This window comes from Lithobates pipiens, unplaced genomic scaffold (assembly GCF_037356315.1).
Source record: "Lithobates pipiens isolate NorthernLeopardFrog02 unplaced genomic scaffold, aLitPip1_a1.2 Scaffold_16, whole genome shotgun sequence".
NCBI classification, from domain to species: domain Eukaryota; kingdom Metazoa; phylum Chordata; class Amphibia; order Anura; family Ranidae; genus Lithobates; species Lithobates pipiens.
Window position 1 is genome coordinate 263911532 of NW_027507748.1, and position 20453 is coordinate 263931984.

Genomic DNA, 20453 nt, shown 5'->3' on the forward strand with positions numbered 1-20453 from the left:
CTTTTTAAATACTCCTTCAAATAAAATGTTATACTGATGTCGTGCAAGAATGTTTTTGTGTAATCTGCTTGCAATGTTATGTGCAAAAGTACTTATAGAGTTTGATTTCTTGCTTGCTTTTCTTTTTGGCTGTCTCCTAGTGCACTTGTAGTGCCAAGTGGATTTCCCTTTAGTAAATAATTGTCCCGTTGTCATTGTAAACAAAAAAATTACTTACAAAACTGGTATTGAGCATTTTAAGAAGTCACACATTGTTGTCTTTAAAAGTGTTTACTCTGCACACATTCACACATGCGTTTTTCAAATCTGGTTAAACGTTATTTTTGCTTTTTCAAATTTTTTATTTTCACAAATTTTTTTATAATAAATATATATTTTTTTTATTTTTATTTTTTTGAAACAGGCATGTTTTAAAACAGAACATACACAACTCTGGAACTTACAAAGTTCAAAGTATAAAACTTGAAGGCAACATCAGACATTATAGGTGTCAAAAATGTCTTGATATTGCCTCCATCAGATGGGGCGATGTCACCCCTGTAAAAGCCAAACTTTGAAGCAGTGCACAAATTGGGAGTCCAAATGGGTAATGTCAATATGTGCCATCTACCATCATGGGGGGGAGGGTCAATGGATGTGTTTTTGTGGATGCAATCCCTTCCTCTCACCTACTAGCATTATGAGGAAGGGGTTGCACCCTCAAAAACGCATACATTGAGATCCCCTGATGGGAGATAGCACATGTTGACACACTGTGTGCATCTTCAAAATTTGGCTTTAAAAAGGAAAAGAAGAACATGATCAATTTTGTTTTTAGGGAAAAAGGGATTAAATTCTCCCCAAAACATCGATCATGTTCTTCATTTCCTGCTGCATGATGTCCAGGCGATTGCGCATTGCATTGATCTCCCCATTCCAGGCCGTGATCTGCGCAATGAGTCTTTGGGCGCTGTCGCTTGTAAATGGGTCCACTGCTTCCCCTTCCACAACCAGAACATCACCTAAAATTAAAAATAGGTATTTAGAAATATGCAGGCATTTATAGATTACCTGAAGCTGGGGTGTCAGACACTCACCTGGTGGGGTGCCCTTTTCGCCCCTTCCTCCACATCCTCGGGGGTGGGGGGGGGGTGTTCTCGCTCAATTGCCATTCAGGCTGGCGAGGTCGAGGGTCCCTGGGATCCTGTTGTGCGAGTCTTTTCTCCCCTGAGAATGAAATAAAAAAGGTATACTTTAGCACACAGATATTTGAGTCCAGAATTATAAATATGAAACATCGCTTAGAATTGGTGTACAATTCTGTTTAGGAAGAGATCCAAGTTGAAGACATGATTCAAATTCCCTTTTAACCACTTGCTTACTGGGCACTTAAACCCCCCCTCCTGCCCAGACAAATTTTCAGCTTTCAGCGCTGATGCATTTTGAATGACAATTGCGCGGTCATACAACACCGTACCCAAATGAAATTTTTATCAATTTTTTCCCCGCAAATAGAGCTTTCTTTTGGTGGTATTTAATTACAGCTGGGAGTTTTATTTTTTGCTAAACAAAAAAAGATGCAAAAAAAAATAAAAAATCATGTTTAATAGTTTGTTATAAAATTTTGCAAACAGGTCATTTTTCTCCTTCATTGAAGTGCACTGATAGGCATAGTTAAGGCGGCACTAATAGGCATAGTTAAGGCGGCACTAATAGGCACAGATAAAGTGGCACCGATAAGGCAGTACTGATGGGCACAGATAAGGCAGCACTGATGGGCACAGATAAGATGGCACTAATAGGTACCACTGATGGGACTGATGGGCACTGATAGGTGGCTCTGCTGGGCACTGGTGTGCAGCACCGTTGTTGAGGCAGATTGTGGGCACTGATGGGTGGCACTGTGGGCACTGATGTGCGGCACTGATGGGGGGCACTTTTTTTTTATTACAGAGGTGGCACTGGCAGGGGGCAGGTGGGCACTGGTAAGCTGGCCGTGATCGGGACTGAGGTCCCGATCACGGCCGCCGGTGATCGGTGCTTTTTTTCTCCTCGCGCTGTCAGCGCAAGGAGGAAAAATAGCCGATTACCGGCTCCGTTGTATCACATGATCAGCTGTCATTGGCTGACAGCTGATCACGTGGTAAAGGGTCGGGATCGACCCCTTGCTCGGATCCGTGATCAGGGGGCGCGCAGGCCGCTCGTGCACGGGATGACATCAATAGACGTAGTCCCGGCAAAGGAGGTCCGCGCTGTAGCCGTCATTTGGCTATAGCGCGGGTCTCTACTGGTTAAACAAACTGCAATACTTATCTTTTTTGGCCAAGTTTCACAGATGGAGATACCCCAAGTATCCCCTGGAGAACCTGTGTGGGTTACCCTAAAAAATGTTCTCTGGTGTCCCACACTAGTGAATCCAGATGTGTGAACAGCTGCCGAGTGTCCTCTCCTTACATTCCACTGAATCTAGTTTGCAATTAATTCTACACAACAATATCCTAAACTTCTTAAATGTAGGTATAACCCAGTACCAGAACGACGTTTTCTACGAACAACTGCCAACGAACATGAACTTAGCCATTTCAAACTGTACAATAGTAAAGAAAAGCACATGGAGCAGCAATGCAAGCTAATCATTATAGGAACACACGACAAGTACTTACTTTTTTGAAGCTCCTTCTTGATGTTGCGATACTGATCCGGCTCCCTCAGTTTTATGTCAGACCATCGCTTCCTCAACTGCTCTTTTGTATGGCGTACCCCAAACTTCTGCTCCAGGGTGCTGACCACAGTTGACATGTCGTCCTTTCTTCTATTCGGATGGGTGTATGGATCATGTTTCCCATCATAATCCTCCCTCCTTAAAATCCCCACCATCTCTACCATTTCCTCAAAGCCATGTTGGTGGCTTTCAATCTCCTCCTAGATACAGATGTCTGTGGCTCCAGGCTTTCCTCCACGTTACTTCCAAAATGTGTCTCCTCTATTTTTCACAATACACTCCTACTGTGCACCGAAGAGAGAAGGGGCGGGAGAAAAATTCTCAAAAAGAACAGCAGTGACGAACGTCCTAAACGAAGGTAACATTTGAAGTAGGCCCAGATTGAGGCCTATATTGGGCTAGTTTAAAGAGCATGATTTTTTGAGCATTTCTACTGACAAGTATAGGGAGATGAGAAATCTGTGGGAGGGCAAACACAGTTAGTATTATAATAAGGAAGGAAGGCAAAACTGGAGACACTTCTGGAATTTGTCAGAACTCGGGTCCCTGAAGCAAACAAAGTTTTTGGAAAATTGGGATCTTGAGGAACATGTATAGGCGGGAGCATAAGAATATCCAGGCTTCCCTCAGATCAGGAGCAGCAGCAGATAAAAGTTTATGTCCCCAAGCTGTGGTACTTCCACAAACTGAGGTTTCTGGATAACCAGACTGAAGCGAGGGAATCTCTTGACCTTTCCCTGCAGCCTTCCCTCCACCCCAGCAGAGGCTTCCCAGGAACAACCGGGCCCTTCCTTCCTTGAGGAAGTGGATGCGCCCAGCTGGAGCCAGGTATTAGTTTTTAGAAATATTGATTGTCCTAATATTAATGAGGTTAACTAAGATGTTATAATTGCTTACAAATAAAATGATTTTATACCAAAAATTATATATATATATATATATATATATATATATATATATATATATATATATATATATATATATATATATATATATATATATATATATATATATATATCTCTCTCATTAGACTGTAGTGGGCAAAAATGTTGGTGACCAGCTTGAAAATTGATGGGGGCCAGAATGATAGCCTTTTCTATTTATTAACATTCAATTTGCATTCATGAGCTGAAAATTGTGTGCGATTGATGAAGCAAAAACTACAACTATGGCCCTTTTCATACACCAGATGAGCTCAGCCAGGAGGTGGGTCTGGAAAGATTCAGCCAGGAGGAGGCCGTCACCAGTAGGAGCCTCACACAATCACAGGTGCCTCCCCTCCGCATTACCATCAAAAAGGCCCAGGAAGGCAACAAAGACAGAGGAGGCCTATGGATGCTATCTGGCCACCAGGTTGGTGGAATTGGAGAAGGGCCTATGAGAACATTTTTGCTGAGGCCCTTCAGAAGGGGTTGAGGGGCCAGCTCACCAAAAACAGCCCCTACTACTCCTCCTCCTCCTCCTGCCACAAGTCTACCACCAGAGGCACAGCCTCCAAAAAAGACTGCAGGGAAGCATGGAGCCTGCAACGAAGAGAAGAAAGTAATGGCTTGGCTTCAGTCTGGTCTGACAGAAGACACAGGTTGTGGTACCATAGTCTGGGGACAGATCTCACCTGCTGCTTGTTCTGATCTCTGGGATTCCTGGACCAGATTGTGCTCCCGATTATACCGACTCCTCGAGAACCCAAATTTTGTTTTCCACTGACTTGATGTGTGCCCTGGGGGCCAAAAGGCATCACAAATTCCAAAAGTTTCTCCAGTGTTGCCCTCCGCTTTATTTTGTTAACCAGAATAAATGGATATTTTATTTTCACTAAATATTTTCCTATGTGCTTTTTGTTCAAAAAGGACAGTCTGAGTAGGCAGGTACATTTCAAAAAGACTATGGGGGTTATTTACGAAAAGGCAAATCCACTTTGCACTACAAGTGCAAAGTGCACTTGAAATTGCACTGCAAGTGCACTTGGAAGTGCAGTCTCTGTAAATCTGAGGGGTAGATCTGAAATGAGGGGAAGCTCTGCTGATTTTATCATCCAACCATGTGCAAGCTAAAATTCTGTTTTTTATTCTCCTTGCATGTCCTCCTCGGAACCACAGGGACTGCATTTCCAAGTGCACTTTCAGTGCAATTTCAAGTGCACTTTGCACTTGTAGTGCAAAATGATTTTGACTTTCGTAAATAACCCCCTATGTCAAATTAAGAAGGGACACCAACCAAGTTAAGGTTAATAAAAAAATAAAGATAATATTGTGGTAACTTAAAACTCAAAAAAATAAATTATATAGAGATCACTAGAAAACACTAAGTAACTGTAAAATAAATATTAATGAAATAAAAAAAAAATTATAAAAAAAGGGGGAGTATAAAAAAAATAATTGGATACATTATTTATGGAGATCAGGCTTTTAAAAACTAGAATATTAGTCATGAGATGAGGATAAAATAATGAAGAAAGATGTTTGTGAGAAGTGTGTATGAATATGAGCAGCAAAACAACTTCATTCTTCTAGCATTCTAAAGAAGAAAAGAATGCCCTGTATTAAAAGATCAGTGTTAACAGCGTGAGGAATGTGCTAGCTTCAATACGAACACTAGTTTTACCACACTGAGTGCTTCCATCTTGTACTTGCTTCAGAGCATGTGTCGTTTTTGGTCCGTCGGACTAGCACACAAACGGTTTTCAAGATAGAAATTCAAGTCCGTCGGACAAAATTTGAAATGTTCTATTTCTAGGGCCGTTGGAGTTTAAGAAAAAAGTCTGCCGGAGCCCACACACGATCATAATATCCAGATTGATGCCGTCTGACCTTTTCTGCCAGAAAGTCTGGTCATGTATAAGCATTAGGTGTCAGTCCTCTACTAAGCCTACCCACTAGGCCTACCCTACTCCCTTATTGTCCTCCTTCCCTAACCTACCTACACACAAACTTCAGCGTATCAAGTTTGCAGATTGGTGTCCTGCTGGTTTTGATTCTATAAATAGCTAGTTGCAGAAAGATTACCGTTTTAAGGTTGGTTGCAACTGGGGCAGTTGCTGTGTGCCCCTTCCTGCCCTCTGGACATGGTTTTCACATGCCCATATGGCAGGCCTCTAGCCTTTTTTGAAGGGCTATGACAGAATGTATTTTTTTAAATGACTGGAGGAACCTTTCCTCCTCCTTCTCTCCTTCCTATTTTAGGCCTTTTTGTTCTGATTTCACCATTTCTCCTCGGTTTTTCTAACCGTCTTTTTTTGTCTAGCCGGTTCCCAGACACCACCTTTTCCAGAGGCTCCATCTAGAACCCCCGGTTTCCAAATTGAAGCTCCCCAGGCCCCCCCCCCGGAGCCAGCTTCGTTTTAAGGTGAGTGACAATGACAAGGATAGTCACCTAACCTGCTTGCTCCATGGCCAGTAACATAACATCCACCCCTCTACTACTCTACTATATAATCTCCCATAAAATGCAAGGTTTGAACTTCCCAGTAAAGAGAAAAGCCTTTAAAGCATACAAATCCAAACAAAATTGACATTGCGCTACTGCAGGAAGCCCACTTCCTGAAACAGTACACACCCACCTTTCTCCATGCACATTATCCCCAATTTTTCCTTAAAAGTGTGGAGGATAAAACAAGGGGAGTTGCCATCCTATTCTCTAAAACTTGCAAATTCACTACACAATTGGAACAGAGACCCAGAAGGAAGATTTCTCTTAATAAAAGGGCATTATGGATGACCAACTATATTCCATCTCCTGCTGTGCCCCCAACTGGGGACTAAATTCTTCCACACAACACAATGTTCCATACTCTAGGACCTCTGGTGGGGGGGGGGGGGGGGGATCTTAATTAATGGAGGAGACTCCAACACAACCTTTGACCAAGGTCTAGATAAAACGAAACCCTTGAATTCACAGCTCATTTCGCCCCTCTAAAGAAAGCTCCAAAAAATAGGATTTTTTAACAGCTTACCTGTAAAATCCTTTTCTTTTGAAGTACATCTTGGGACACAGAGCCATAGTAATTACTATGTGGGTTATAGTTGCCTCCCTATATAATCCCTCCCACTACTGGGAGTATCTCAGTTTTGTAGCAAAGCAATACACGTGTAAAATAGAAAGAGGGGCGGGACCTCTGTGTCCTGTGATGTAAAAAAAAAAGGATTTAAGCCGTTCTAAAAATCTTATTTTGTTTAATCGTACATCACGGGACACAGAGCCATAGTAATTACTATGTGGTATGTCCCAGAGCAATGCCTACAGAGGGGAGGGAGACGCAACCAAAGTAAGGCCCCATGAGATCAGAGGATTTATACTACTTGTAAAATACACTTAGAAATAGTAGATTTCGATGCTGCCTGTCCTCTTTTAGGATCTTCAAGCAACACGAACAAAAACATCTGTTTTCCGAATCGGAGCAGACGCCTTTAAAGCGGAGTTCCAGGCTTTTTATGTTCATTAAAAGTCAGCAGCTACAAAGAGTGTAGTTGCTGACTTTTAATAAACAGACACTTACCTGTTCCGCGGTCCAGCGATGCGGCCAAATGGAGCGTCGCTCCTCTCCGCCGGCGCCTCCTTTGCCCTTCTGCTTCACGGCCGGGGATGTGCGAGTCGCCCTGCGCTCCCGGAGTGGACAGGCGATCTCCTGGGACGTGTCACGTATCCCAGGAGATCGCCTAGAGGGAGGGGACACCTAAGGCGAAAGGAGGAGTCACCTTGGCGGTCACTGGGTGGAAGGAGGAAGCCCCCCTCCTAATGAAGCCCCCACTCCCCCCCCCCCCCAAAAAAAGGACATGCCAAATGTAGCATGTAAGGGGGCGAGGAGTGCTTAAAGCGGAAGTTCCATTTTTGGGTGGAACTCCGCTTTAAGTAAACTGACTGCTCCCACCACGTCCAGAGAATGTAGTGATTTGTTTTTTTCCATAGAACAGGGTTCTGGAAAAATGAAGGTAGATCAATATCCTGTTTTAGATAAAACCCTGATATTACCTTCGGTAAAAAGTTAGGATGAGGATGCAATACTATCTTATCCTTGAATAATAAAAATATGTCTCTTTACAAAAAAGAGCAGCCAATTCTGATACCCTTCTTGCAGCAGATATGGTTACCAGAAAAAAATTGTTTCCTTGTCAAAAAAAGGACCAAGGGAATGTGTTGTATCGGCCCAAAAAGGCTGTTTTGTAATGCCGACAAAACTAATTTAAGTCCCAAGGGTTCAGGGGTTTACCTAACCGGGGATTAAGCTGTGTTACCCCCTGAATAATGTTACGAACCAAAGAATGCGAAGCAAGTGGTCGTTGAAATAATATTGATAAGGCCGAGACCTGTCCTTAGAAAGCACTCAAGGCCAACCTTATTTCTCACCCCATCTGCAGAAAGTCAAGGATTCTACCTTTGACCTATTTCCTGGGGTGTAACTCCTGGTTTCACACCAGGAGAAATATAGGTTTCCCAGACTCCATTATATATAATTATGGAGGCCGGCTCCCTTGCATTAACCAAGGTAGAAACTACTGAACCTGACAGCCCACGCGAGTGTGAGTCTCCATAGCCAGACCATTAAATTTAGCATTTGTAAAGTAGGATGGAACACCGCACCTTGCAAGAGAAGGTTTGGCCATGATGGTAGGGTCTATGGGTCCCCCTACTGCCATCTTTACAATCTCTGCATACCAAGACTTACTGGGCCCCGCTGGGGGCCACAAGAATCAACGACTTCGCTTCCTGCTTGATCCTGCGAAGAAGTCGTGGACAAAGGCAGAATAGGAGGGAATGCATAAATCAGTGAGAACCGATTCCACAGGAATAGCAAGGCATCTGTTCCGCATGCTAGCGGATCCTTTGTTCTTGAGTTCAAAGTTGTTGATTTCTTTGTTGAACCTGGACGCAAAACAGATCTATGTCTGGGATCCCCCATTTTTGACAGGAAGATATCGGGATGAAGGAACCATTCTCCCAGGAACAACTGCTAGGGACTCAAATAGTCCACCTGACAATTTTCTATTCCTAGAATGAAGACTGCTGATAGGCAAAAGTACATTGTTTTCTGCCCAAGATAGGATAGGATTCCCCTTTCTCTGGGCCACACAACTTCTTGTGCCCCCTTGTTGATTAATATAGGCCATTGTCGGATTAAATCCTGGCAGGTCAATACTGTAACTGAACGTACAGGCCCTCAGGACCAAGAGCTCTGCCTGAATTTCTAAAATGTTAACGGGCAAGGCCATTTCTGATCTGTGCCACTTCTCTTGGACAGTTGCCTCTTTCAAGACTGTTACCCAACCTAAACAAAAAAGGTTGGCGTATGTTTTTACCACTTCCCAGGTCACGGAAGGATTTTCCCCCTAGTAGATTTTTGGATATTAACCATAAATTTAGGCTCTGGCGCACCCAGCCTACAGCACCTGGTATTTCCATGTGGTCTCTCATTCGGGTACTAACCAGGCCCAACCCCACTTAGCCTCCAAGATTAGACGAGATTGGGCACCATCAGGGCGATGTGACCGTAGGCGTTGGGAGTCAGACATATTGAGAATGTAGAGCTTGAACCCTTTGTTCTAAGCCGATTTAATCAAACTCCAACCTCTGTTCTTACATGGGGACACCCATGATAATTTTTTCTTTTTCTCTGGATCCTTAGAAACATTTGATCTGAGAAAACGAGGAGACGGGAACTCTTGGAACTCCAGTTTGTACCCTGGAGCTATTGAGGAAGTCCCCCATTCGTCTCGACACTCTTCCTTCCAGATCCTTGAGAATTGGAGAAGAATTCCCCCTATTCGATTGAACCTGATGGTGGAAGCCGCCGTGGCTGCCTGGAGGCTGATGCCTCTGGCACAGGAGAAGGCGCTTTAAAAATAAACGTACTCCTTTTCTTAAATGGCAAAAGGGGTGCTTTCCACTAGAATTTCTTTGGAAGCATTATCAAAAACATCCCCAAACAGCTGTTTCACCACAAAAAGGAAGACTAGCCAGGAGCTTCTTACAAGGCGCTTATCAAAAGGCGCAAGGCCTGAAGGATAAAATCTCTCATAGCAACTATTGAAAACACAAATCTGCCTCCTGGGCCTGCTCAGCAGGATAACCTTGAACACCTGTTTAAACTGACCTCTCAATGATTAAGCAATTACTGTCAGCGCAGGCTGAGACGCTGAATCTGCCAGAGAAAAAAAAAAAAAAGTGTTTCTCTCCACCCCCCCCCCCCCAATAGGAATTCCATCTTTTTATCCGTTGGATCCCTAAGCATTTTAGCATTGTCTGACGGACAAGTCAAACTTATTCACAGAGCATATAGCAGCCCTAATTGCTGATATACCCTACTTAGTGAATTTCCTCCACCATAGGATAAAGTGTGAAAACTTTTTAGGAGGGGAAAAAAAAAAAAGCTTATCTGGGTGATCCTCTCAGATACAAAAAAGCATGCACAGCTTGTGGAGAAATCATTCAGCAAGAAATTGCACCATCAATCTTAAGATTGGAACAGCTGATTCTCCCGCATTTGACACCTCAGAGTCATCAGCCTTACCACCTGTGGGAATTCGATTGCGATTAAAGTTGCTAAACTTTATTATTTTTTTTTTTAAATATCATAAAATAAGCAGGGGCTGCAGTGTTAAAAACAGTTGCAGACATTTCATGGCCCTGATGCTCACTCTGTCCAGCCACCCCCTTCTCAGGGGAGGATGTCATTTGCAGAGATGAGTAGGCTTTCCAGAGCTTGAGGGAGACCCTTTTAGCTCTTTTTTTTGGGTCGTTTCAACCCCCACCCCCCCCCCCCCCCCCTTCTGCCCGATGCATAAAGCAGGAGGTACTACCAGAGGGAAGGAAAAAAATTAAAATAAAATCGCATCCACTGCTTGAGTAATAGTCCAGCCACAGCTATTAATGCTCAGCCTGCAAATAGTAAAATGTGTCAAATAGGAAATGCCTGCATCACCAAAACCTCTTTCATGATTTTCTTTGTCTCTCCGACAATTTTGCAGCCAGCATAAATGGAGAGTTAAAAAAAAAAAAAAAAAAAAAAAAAACACACTCCCGCATTGGAGGACACCAACGCTGTGCTATTCCCCACCCTCACCGTTGCATCGCACCCCACCTCCTTTCAAAAAAAAAAAAATATATATATATATATATATATATATATATATATATATATATATATATATATATATATATATATATATATATATATATATATATATATATATATATATATATATATATATATATATATATATATATATATATATATATATATATATATATATATAGAAAAGAAAGGAAAGGAAAGGAAAAGGAAAAGAAGAGTTTTCCCACGCAAGCACGGGCCTCCGATCTGATGGGATCGGCTGGTTAAGGGAGGGATGGCGTGAAGGAGACCTGAAAGCCGCCACCGCGTAGGGGCGGTGAAAGAAAATGGCATTGCTGATCATTTTTATTCTCCCTTATACTCAGCCTCTTGAAGAGGGGGAAGAGTTCAGCACAGGTGGGGGTGTCTGGAGGAAGAAAAAAAAAAAAAAAAAAAAAAAAAAAAAAAAAAAAAAAAAAAAAAAACTTACCGGAGTTCTGCCTGCTAGCCAGAGGAAAAAAAGTCTGCTGCTTCTGTGACACAGCGTGGCTCTATACAGCTCCCAGTGGTGACACTTAGGCATGACAACATTTACTTTAAAAGGAGACATTTCAGAAGAAAAAATTCCTTAGAAAAACTCCACTTACCTTTCCCGCTGCAGGGTTTTCTGTGGTAAAACCAACAGACCCAATCCTCACTTTTCACGTGGGTTCCGTTAACAGACCTTCAGGAATCGGGGACCCTCGGGAACCCGCAGTCCTGGACCTGTAAAAAGCCCCCCACCAGTAAAACTTTATGGCCTTAAATACCAAAAGTACTGGATCCTGGGGTACAGCTCTCTAAAAAGAGAAGCGTTACAGGCAAAACCTTGTTTCTTCAGACACAAAGCCCGGTACCATTCAATTCGGCCTAAAAGACACTTTGAATGGATCCATACAGCACAGCACATCTTCACTCGTGTCCAACACCTTAGACACTGGCGAAAAAAACTGAGATATTCCCAGTAATGGGAGGGGTCATATAGGGAGGCAACTTCCTGTTTAGGGTGTGCCAGTGTCCAGCATCTGAAGGTGGACTATAACCCACAGTAATCACCGAGATCTGTGCCCCGTGATGTACAATTAAAGATATAGCTAAACTGATATTCCAAAATAAGCCTGGCTGACATTTGGAGAGAATTGAACCCATCCAAACGAGACTATACCCACATCTATAGTACGCTAGTATAGACCATATACTCGTTTCCACATCACATATCCCTTTAGCTCTCAAATCCACCATTAAGGATACGGTATGGTCGGATAATTCTATGGTCCTTCACTCCCTATGTAATGACTTGATAAAAATCAAAAAACTCTCCCACTGGAGACTCAACTAATCAATTCTCAGCGACCCCATCAGAGTAACGGAACTTGAAAAATGCTCCAAGACCCCTTTCACACCGAGGCGTTTTTCAGGTGCTCTTGGGATAAAAATATCACCTGCAAAGCGCCTCAAAAACGCCCCCCCCCCCTGCAGTCTCAGTGTGAAAGCCCGAGGGCTTTCACACCGAGGCGATGCGCTGGCAGGACGTTAAAAAAAAAACTCCTGTAAGCAGTATCTTTGGAGTGGTGAAGGAGCATGGACACCACTCCTAAAGCGACCCTGCCCATTAAAATGAATGGGTAGTGCCAGACCACCAGCAAAGTGCAACTGCAGTGGTGCTTTGCAGGTTGTTTTAACCCTTATTGGGCCGCTAGCGGGGGTTGAAAGCACCCCACTAGCGGCCGAAAACCTCGGCAAAAACGACTAAAGCGCCTTAAATAATACTTTCTCTTTAATGATTCAGAGGGAATCTCAGCTGAGACTCTCTGGGCAGCCCACAAAGCGATGATGCAGGGAAAATGTATTCAAATAGCAACACAGTTGAAAAAGGAGAGGCAAGTTGACATCCAAAAACTCAAAAAAGGATTTCTCCTCTATCCGCGCCCTGCACAAGAAAGACCCCTCAAAAGTCTCTCTCAATTAGACAAAACTCGCTTGGCCTTAAACTTAACACTCACAGTCAAAGCTGAAAAAGGAGTATTAGATGGGGAGGGGCTAAGTTTTACCAGCAAAGAGACAACATTGGTCCCACGTTGGCATCTAGACTACCCCCAAAACCTTGCTTGTTTATACTACCAAAAATTCAGCTGCAAGACACCTTGTCAACCTTAAACCTCTTACGTATAATGCATCCCTTCCAAGTTTTTTTACACTAAACTATTTAAGGCAGACCCAGATGTTGACACATTCAAGATAAATTAATTCCTGGACGACATCCCACTTCCTAGGGGGAAGGTGATAGAGACCAAATCAAAGTTCCCATCACAGGAGAAGAAGCGATGGAAGTCATCTAAAACCTGAGGGGGGCTCAGCCCCATGCCCAGATGGCTTCTCCATCCCATAGTACAAAACATTTGCAGAAACGAAAAGAAAAGGGGACCCCTTAAAAACAGTCCACTGAATTCTGCGTTTATCTCAGTTATTCCTAAACTTGACAAAGACACAGGGTATGAAACTACAGACCCGTATCGTTAATCAATAACGATCTGAAGATCCTGACCAAGATCTTAACTGATAGAGTAGCCTCATTTATCCGTCAATACATACACAAAGACCAAGTAGGCTTTATCTGGACGTCAGGGACCGGATCAGGCAAGAAGAGCTATAGATTTAATCTCAATTTAATGATTTAAAGATTTAATTTAATCTCAATCAGGCTGGGATAGAGGCATATCCCAAGAGGGAATGCTCCTCTCTCTAGATCTCTAGAGGGCCTTTGATTCGGTCTCCTAGTTATATCTATTTGAGGTTTAAAGATGCTGGGGCTTTGGTCCGAACTTCATGGGGCTTATGACAGCCCTGTACTCTGGTCCGGAAGCCTGGATCAAACTGCAGGGCTATTACTCTGATCCAATTAAAATCTCCCCGAGCTCTTGTCAGTGATGCCCGCTTTCACTCCTGATCTTTGCCATAGCGATCGAATCACTAGCAATAGCAGTCCAAACCCATCCTGATATTAGGGGAATCCAGTGCAGACAGACGTTGCACAAGTGCGCACTATTCGCAGGCAAGCTACTCCTTTTTGTCACATCCCCGTTTGTGTCTCTCCCCAATAAGTAAACTTTTAGATGGATTTGCCGGTGTATCAGGCCTCTGGTCTGCATGCAAATTATCGTGCTTAGGTAGAGTTAACTGTCAAGGTGACTACTCCCCAGACTATTATACCCATTTTGATCACTTCCAATCCAGATAAGGAAAGATCATATTAAAGTCTTTCAGAGTAAAATATTAAAATGTATTTGGGACAAGAAAGGTTACCGCTTTTCGCAACGAATCCTTTTTAGCCTTAAATCCCAAGGTGGGTTGGGTCTCCCTAGTCTGGTACTATCAGGTGGCCAGACTCGCGCAACTATCCACCATCTACTCTAGATTAGAAAAACACAACTGGGTGCTAATAGAGAGACAGGCAGCCCCAGCATTCACACTTGACTTCCTTCTGTGGTGCCCCCTGAAGAATAGACCCCCTATAATGTCCCCAACTCTATCTCATTCTCTTTTCCTGTAGGATACTATGCAAAACCTTCCCTCTCGTCTCTGAAATCCAACCTCTAGCTCAAATTTTTCATAATCCCCAATTTATTCCTGGCATGGACATCAAATCATTCAAATGGTGGCTAGATAAGGGCATGTACTGAATCAAAACACATCTTTTCCTACTCAGGACCACTCAAACATTGTGAAAATAGAATTGGAACTACTCATCTCAGAATAATTTAGATTCCATCAAATCGCACGCTTTTTACACACTCTATGGAAGACCAAACCTAATCCTCCGGCATTCAGGAATATGATGCCGCGTACACACGATCGGAATTCCCGCCAGAAAAAGACCAATGAGAGCTTTTCATCGGAAAATGTGACCGTGTGTATGCTCCATCGGAATTTAGCTGTCCGAATTTCCGCCAGCCAAAAATTGATAGCATGTTCTCAATTTTCCCGACGGAAAAACTTTCTATCGGTAATTCCGATCATGTGTATGCAATTCCGACACGCCAAAAAAAAATCACACATGCTCAGATTCAACTACAAGACAGAAGCTATTGGCTACTGACTATTGAACTTCCTTTTCTAGTCACGTCGTAAGTGTTGTACGTCACCGCGTTATAAATGATCGGAATTTGATGTGACCGTGTGTAGGCAAGACAGCTTGAGCCGAATTCCGTCGGGAAAACCATCAGAGCTTTTTCCAACGAGAATTCCGATCAGGAGTACGTGGCATAAGAGATAGTGTGGTAAGGTCATGGAGCAAAAAAGGAGACCTCTCCATAAATCTATTCGTCACTAGCTAGACAAACTTCTTAAGTTCAATATATGGAGGCATGGGAGAAAAATCTTCAAAACAAATGGGACCTGGAGAATTGGCACTTGTCTTTCTCCAGATCAATTAAGGGAATCTTTAACTCCTCTCTAATAGAAGCCAACCTTAAGGTGATCACTAGATGGTACCTAGTCCCTACAAGGCTAGCAGCCATATATCCCTCCTCCTGCCAATTATGCTTCAGGGGTTGCCACATGCTTGGCACTATGATCCAAGTCTGGTGGGACTGCCCGAAAATCAGGGGGTATTGGAAGAAAATTTCCACCTCGCTCGCAGTCACTGGCTACACGATCCCAATGAACCTGACAATAGCTCCACTGAACCTTCCCATCCCGATTATCCCCAACCAGAAATTAATCCTTTTTATGCTGTTGGGAGCCAAAATAAAAAGATCTTGGATGATGAACCAGGAAAAAAAAAAATAGCATCATCCAAGAGGAGTCTAAAACAATTTAAAGCAATATGGGAACCGTGGGCTCACTATGGGGGCATCTCCCCGTTACCTGGATCCAGCAACACATGAGCACAAGAAAAGGCCTCTTGGTAACCGGAAAATACTCCTCTACTCTTTTTTTCTCCCTCTTCTACCATTTTTGTTTTATTACTCAGACTAAGGATAATCCTGACATTGTTTAGAGTTACTCAGTACCATGAACTCCTCAGTATGTTTAGTTATGCCATAATAATTGATGAAGGGATTTTCTGGAACAACCCAACCTCCAAACCATGAGCTTTAGTCTCCCTTACCAGCCTTGGAGGCAAAAGATGCACTAACTTGAAGTTACAAAATGCCCCTCTAGGCTGTCGGGGGAGTCTTCCCAGGTGCTCCAAGACACAGTGTGTTCCCAGTGGGGCGTCGGTAGCAGGGGGGGGGACCCCCTAACTTTCTAATTTATTGAGACTTCCCCCACCTGGAGTGACCCTTCTTAGGATTAACTACAAGATAAATGTGTTGTATCTGCTGTAATCTACTATATTACTTAATGTTTCACTTTATCTCTTATGTAATGATGTTTTCTCCAAAAATCCATAAAATCTTTGATCAAAAAAAAAAAAAAAAAAAAAATAGAAGCCTCAAGCTAATTCTTCACAGCAAAAGGTCATGCCACTGAAGCATTCCATCAGGCTGAGTGAAGAGGTCTTCTTTAATAACACATACCTGTGCTGAAGCATGGTGTATTTTAGATCAGGGGATGCCAATTTATTTCTCAAAAATTGGTGCAGTGATCTTGTCGTTCAATAAAGACTCCTGGATATACATCAATTTTGGGTAATATGGGCAAAAGTTTGCAGAAAGTAGATTCAGGAGTATAGGACACAAGTAAAAACAGAGTCCCTAGAGCAGTGATGGCAAACCTTGTCACTCCAGATGTTTTGGAACTACATTTCCCATGATGCTCAACTGCACTGCAGAGTGTTTGAGCATCATGGGAAATGTAGCTCCAAAACATCAGGGGTGCCAAGGTTCGCCATCACTGCCCTAGAGTATGCATATCACCACATGCTGCTACAGGCCACAAACCCCACCAAGAAGCATTTAAAAATGGTGCTGTGGCCAAGTAGTGACCAAACTAATCAAAGAAAAGTAAACTCATATACTGAACTATTTAAGCAATCTTTATGCATTCAGTTAGAACCCCAAAATTGCAATCTACTATATACACCACCATATCTTACTTTAAACTTAGTAGGGTGATTGTCTGGGAGTCCTTCTCGACAGCTGCAGCAGCTTCCCATGATATCAGTGCATTAGATTTCCTCTGTAACAAACATACAAAAGCATTTTAGTTTTAACTTTCCTGGAGTGACACAGGTTGCACAATATTGGATGAGAATGCTGTATACATGACTATTAAATCCATAATCAGAATGTAAACATTTAACAAATTACATTTTAAACTGTAACATGATTTAAAAGACAAGGTCGTGTACCCCTTACGATAATAAGGCATCTTTAACACTAGCATCAGTATCAACTGCAAACCCCCCCCCCCCCCCCCAAAAAAAAAATCCATAATACATCGGTATTCAGAGGACCTAGAAAGGATGCTGCCACCCAATTCCTTTTTCTTTTTTTCTACTGCCAAATTGCGATTTTGCATTTTGGGACTGAGACTCAACTGGGAATGAAGCATTTAGTTGCCGTTGAGATGCAGTCCTGTGGCTCGACAAACCTAAGGCGCCAGATCAACTAGAAATTGCGCCCTGGAATCTGGCCATTTGTCAGCCCCAGTGGGTAGCATGGTGTGGGGGGGGGGGGGGATGGCTCTGAACCGGACACCCCCTCACAGGGGACCCCCGAACGCTTCGGTTCCACCTCAGACAGGTCCCGACTGTGGCACCAATTGTAGTCTGGGCAGTCCGGGAGCCCACTAAGGCCACCTATTAGTGACTAGTGCTCATCAGCGCCACCACCGCATATCAATGAAGAAGAACATTTTTATAACAGAAAGAAAAAAAAATGTTCTGTCTTTTTTCATGTATTTAACAAAAAATAAAAAAACAGTTGTGAATAACAACACAAAGCTCTGTTTGTGTGAAAAAAATAAAAAAATAAAAATGTATAGAAATTTCATATGGGTACAGTGCTGCATGACTACGCAATTGTTTCAAAGTGTGACAGTGCTGAAAGCTTAAAGTTGGCCTGGGCAGAAAGGGAATAAAAGTAACCAGTTGACAAGTGGTTAAAAAAAAAAAATTGCTTTTTTTTTTAGCTGGCTCCTAGATTCAAGGCAAATTTGTCAGGCCCTGTCCCATTTACTTAAAAGATGGTGGATGCAGACAGTGTCACTTGTCAAAAATTTGGTATGTTCCTACATCGTGGTGGCAGTAGGTCTAATCATCCAAGCACGTTTGTAGGTAGGTGGTCGGGGCAGTAAAAGTGTAGATCAACTGTTTTAACTGCCATCTGGCTGCCCACGTGAAAGGATTCTAAAGAAGTTTTTTGGTGTATATGGACAAAAAGAACAAAAACACAACTTAGACTTCTGGTAATTTATCTACTTACCTGTGCATTCTCAAATACCATTTAATTTAATATACACAGATATTTTAAAATTATTCTTATACACAAGTATATAGCCTCAAATGTAATTCTTAAGAAGCTGATTATAAGTGGAAGTCGTTATATTGGTAAACTTAATAAGAGGGGTGATCCAAAAGTCTGTAGCTTTATTAAATGCTTACAGAGACAGCCAGAATTGGGCTACGAGTATATCAATATTAAGTCCTAACAAACTAACTGTGCAAGTTTACTTATGAAGGATTTTTATTTGCACTCTTACTTATTTTAACTTCTGATACTGTCCAAAATACCAACTGATTCCCATACAATTTCAGAAATATAAAACACGTCCAAGACTCATGGAATTTTTAAAGTATGCCATGTTCCATTTAAAGTTGAACTCCAACCTTACCTTAATCCTACACATCTGTACAAGCTACTCTCCTGTACTAAAATTGCATACTGATTTTATTGCACACTGAATTTCCCTCAGTACGCACTAGAAACTGTAGGAAGTCAGAGTCCACCTTATTCCATGGCTATAGGACATCATCTATTGCTTTTCCTCTACAGCCCTACTGTCTTTGGCCTGCATCTTTCATTCATTGGATTTAAGTTCTTTCAACCATAAAGGCTGAGCATGACAGGTGGGAGTTACCTAGAACAAGCTGCATGCAAACGCAATCTGCCTAGAAATGCCCACTTATCCAGACAGACATCCACCAATCAAGAGCTGGCCTACTGCTTGCATCAGGGCTGAGGGCTCTTGAGAGGAGTTCTGATACAGGGTTGTGTGATGTTCTCAGGAAGCTATGTATAGCACCCTGCTGGCCCCTCCCACCAGTCACGATCCACTTGCAGTGCATGGAGAGTCCCACTGATGGCATAACTGGGTCTAAAATAAGATAGTGAGATGGAAAGATTGTATTTAATCATACTATTAGCATTTTAAAAAGGGGAAGGAGGAACCAAAGGAAGGCTACCTATATATAAGCAAGTTAACCCTCAGTTTTAGCCCCAATACCGCCTCCTATGGAAAAAAAAATGTGTAACCTGTCCTTCCTGCTGTCAGAAGCCATTAAGAATGGTCCCATCTTGTAGTCTAGAGTAGCATTGGCAATGTATTATTCTCCACCCAACCATAAAAAATAATAATAAGTAAATCGAGAACTAGAACCGTCTGTGTCAAAAATAGCATGCCGGCGGCTTTTTAAACAGCTGAAATTCTGAAGCGATTGCTACCTACCCAGTAATGACACAAAATATATTACTTGCAATATATCCAGGCCATATTTACCTTGACCAGTATACAGCAAATCAAAATTCAAGGACCACGTGCCTGGAAGTATAACTTCAAATGGCCTTGGCACTGTTGGAGCCTTTGTTTTAGTAAATTAACTAGAGATGTCGGGTATAAGTGGAATCTGTGCAGCTAACTGCACTTAAAAAGTTTGTTTCATACAAAACCGAGAGTGCGGTCCAAAACTTAACCTTTATTGTTCAGTAAATAAAATAAATAAAAAACCTTAGAATATAGATTTAGCCATTTTTATTTTTTTCACTTAAAGGGGACGCCTTAGGCAAGGGAGAAATGAGAGATTATAACTGTGATCATTACTCTATATCGTCTACTCTATATAAGGATACTGGATTCTATTAATATCGGAGCTAATCAGTTAATCTGAATACTGCCAAATAATTGCTTGTAATTCTTGCTGGCTGTATCTACGAGTCTCCTTTCTGTTTTTACTGCAGCTGGCCCTCAAACAAAAAACACAGATTGACTATCTATCTGCTTTGAGGAAGATATACTGTCTGACAGAGGCAACGGTCTTTCACAAGAACTGTAGCTGGCCCCAAAATAAAAAACTTACTGGGTCTCTAAAAGGTATTCCTGCAGTTTTTCTGATCTTGAACTACTTGTACTGGCAATCTCTGGAACTATCAGCTAAAGTTCCTAGACTAAAATATTTCAGTATTCAATTGGATAGACTGACCACCATTCAGCCATCATTAATCCCAGGTGTATACCCCCACAAAAGGAATGAAAAATCCCACAATCCAAAAGAAAAATTCCCCCCAAAAAAATCCTCAAAGAAAAAACCCTACATGTTTCATCTAAAAATAAACTTAGTCAGGGTTATAGTGCTCATAGTGAGTGAGAAAGGGGGGGGTGCAAAAAGAATAATATGTCGGAAGCCGAAAAGCTAACCCCACATGGCATAACTGCACTTAGAATCAGGCATTTTCATAAGGGCATGTCAGTTTTTCAGACTGAACCACAATGTATTTCTATGAG

At 42.3% G+C, this 20453-nt stretch overlaps 1 protein-coding gene and 1 pseudogene across 1 annotated transcript in view; both read right to left on the reverse strand.

Annotated features, from left to right (window-relative positions):
- Nucleotides 1-20453, reverse strand: part of FRS3 (fibroblast growth factor receptor substrate 3) — an 83732-nt gene that overhangs the window by 58808 nt on the left and 4471 nt on the right. Inside the window, exon 3 of the mRNA XM_077481368.1 lies at nucleotides 16828-16910. Within this exon, the coding sequence (XP_077337494.1) occupies nucleotides 16828-16887 (60 nt within the window). The 5' untranslated portion in view covers nucleotides 16888-16910. The remainder of the gene's footprint in view (nucleotides 1-16827; nucleotides 16911-20453) is intronic.
- LOC143984768 (5S ribosomal RNA) lies at nucleotides 9073-9191 on the reverse strand (annotated as a pseudogene).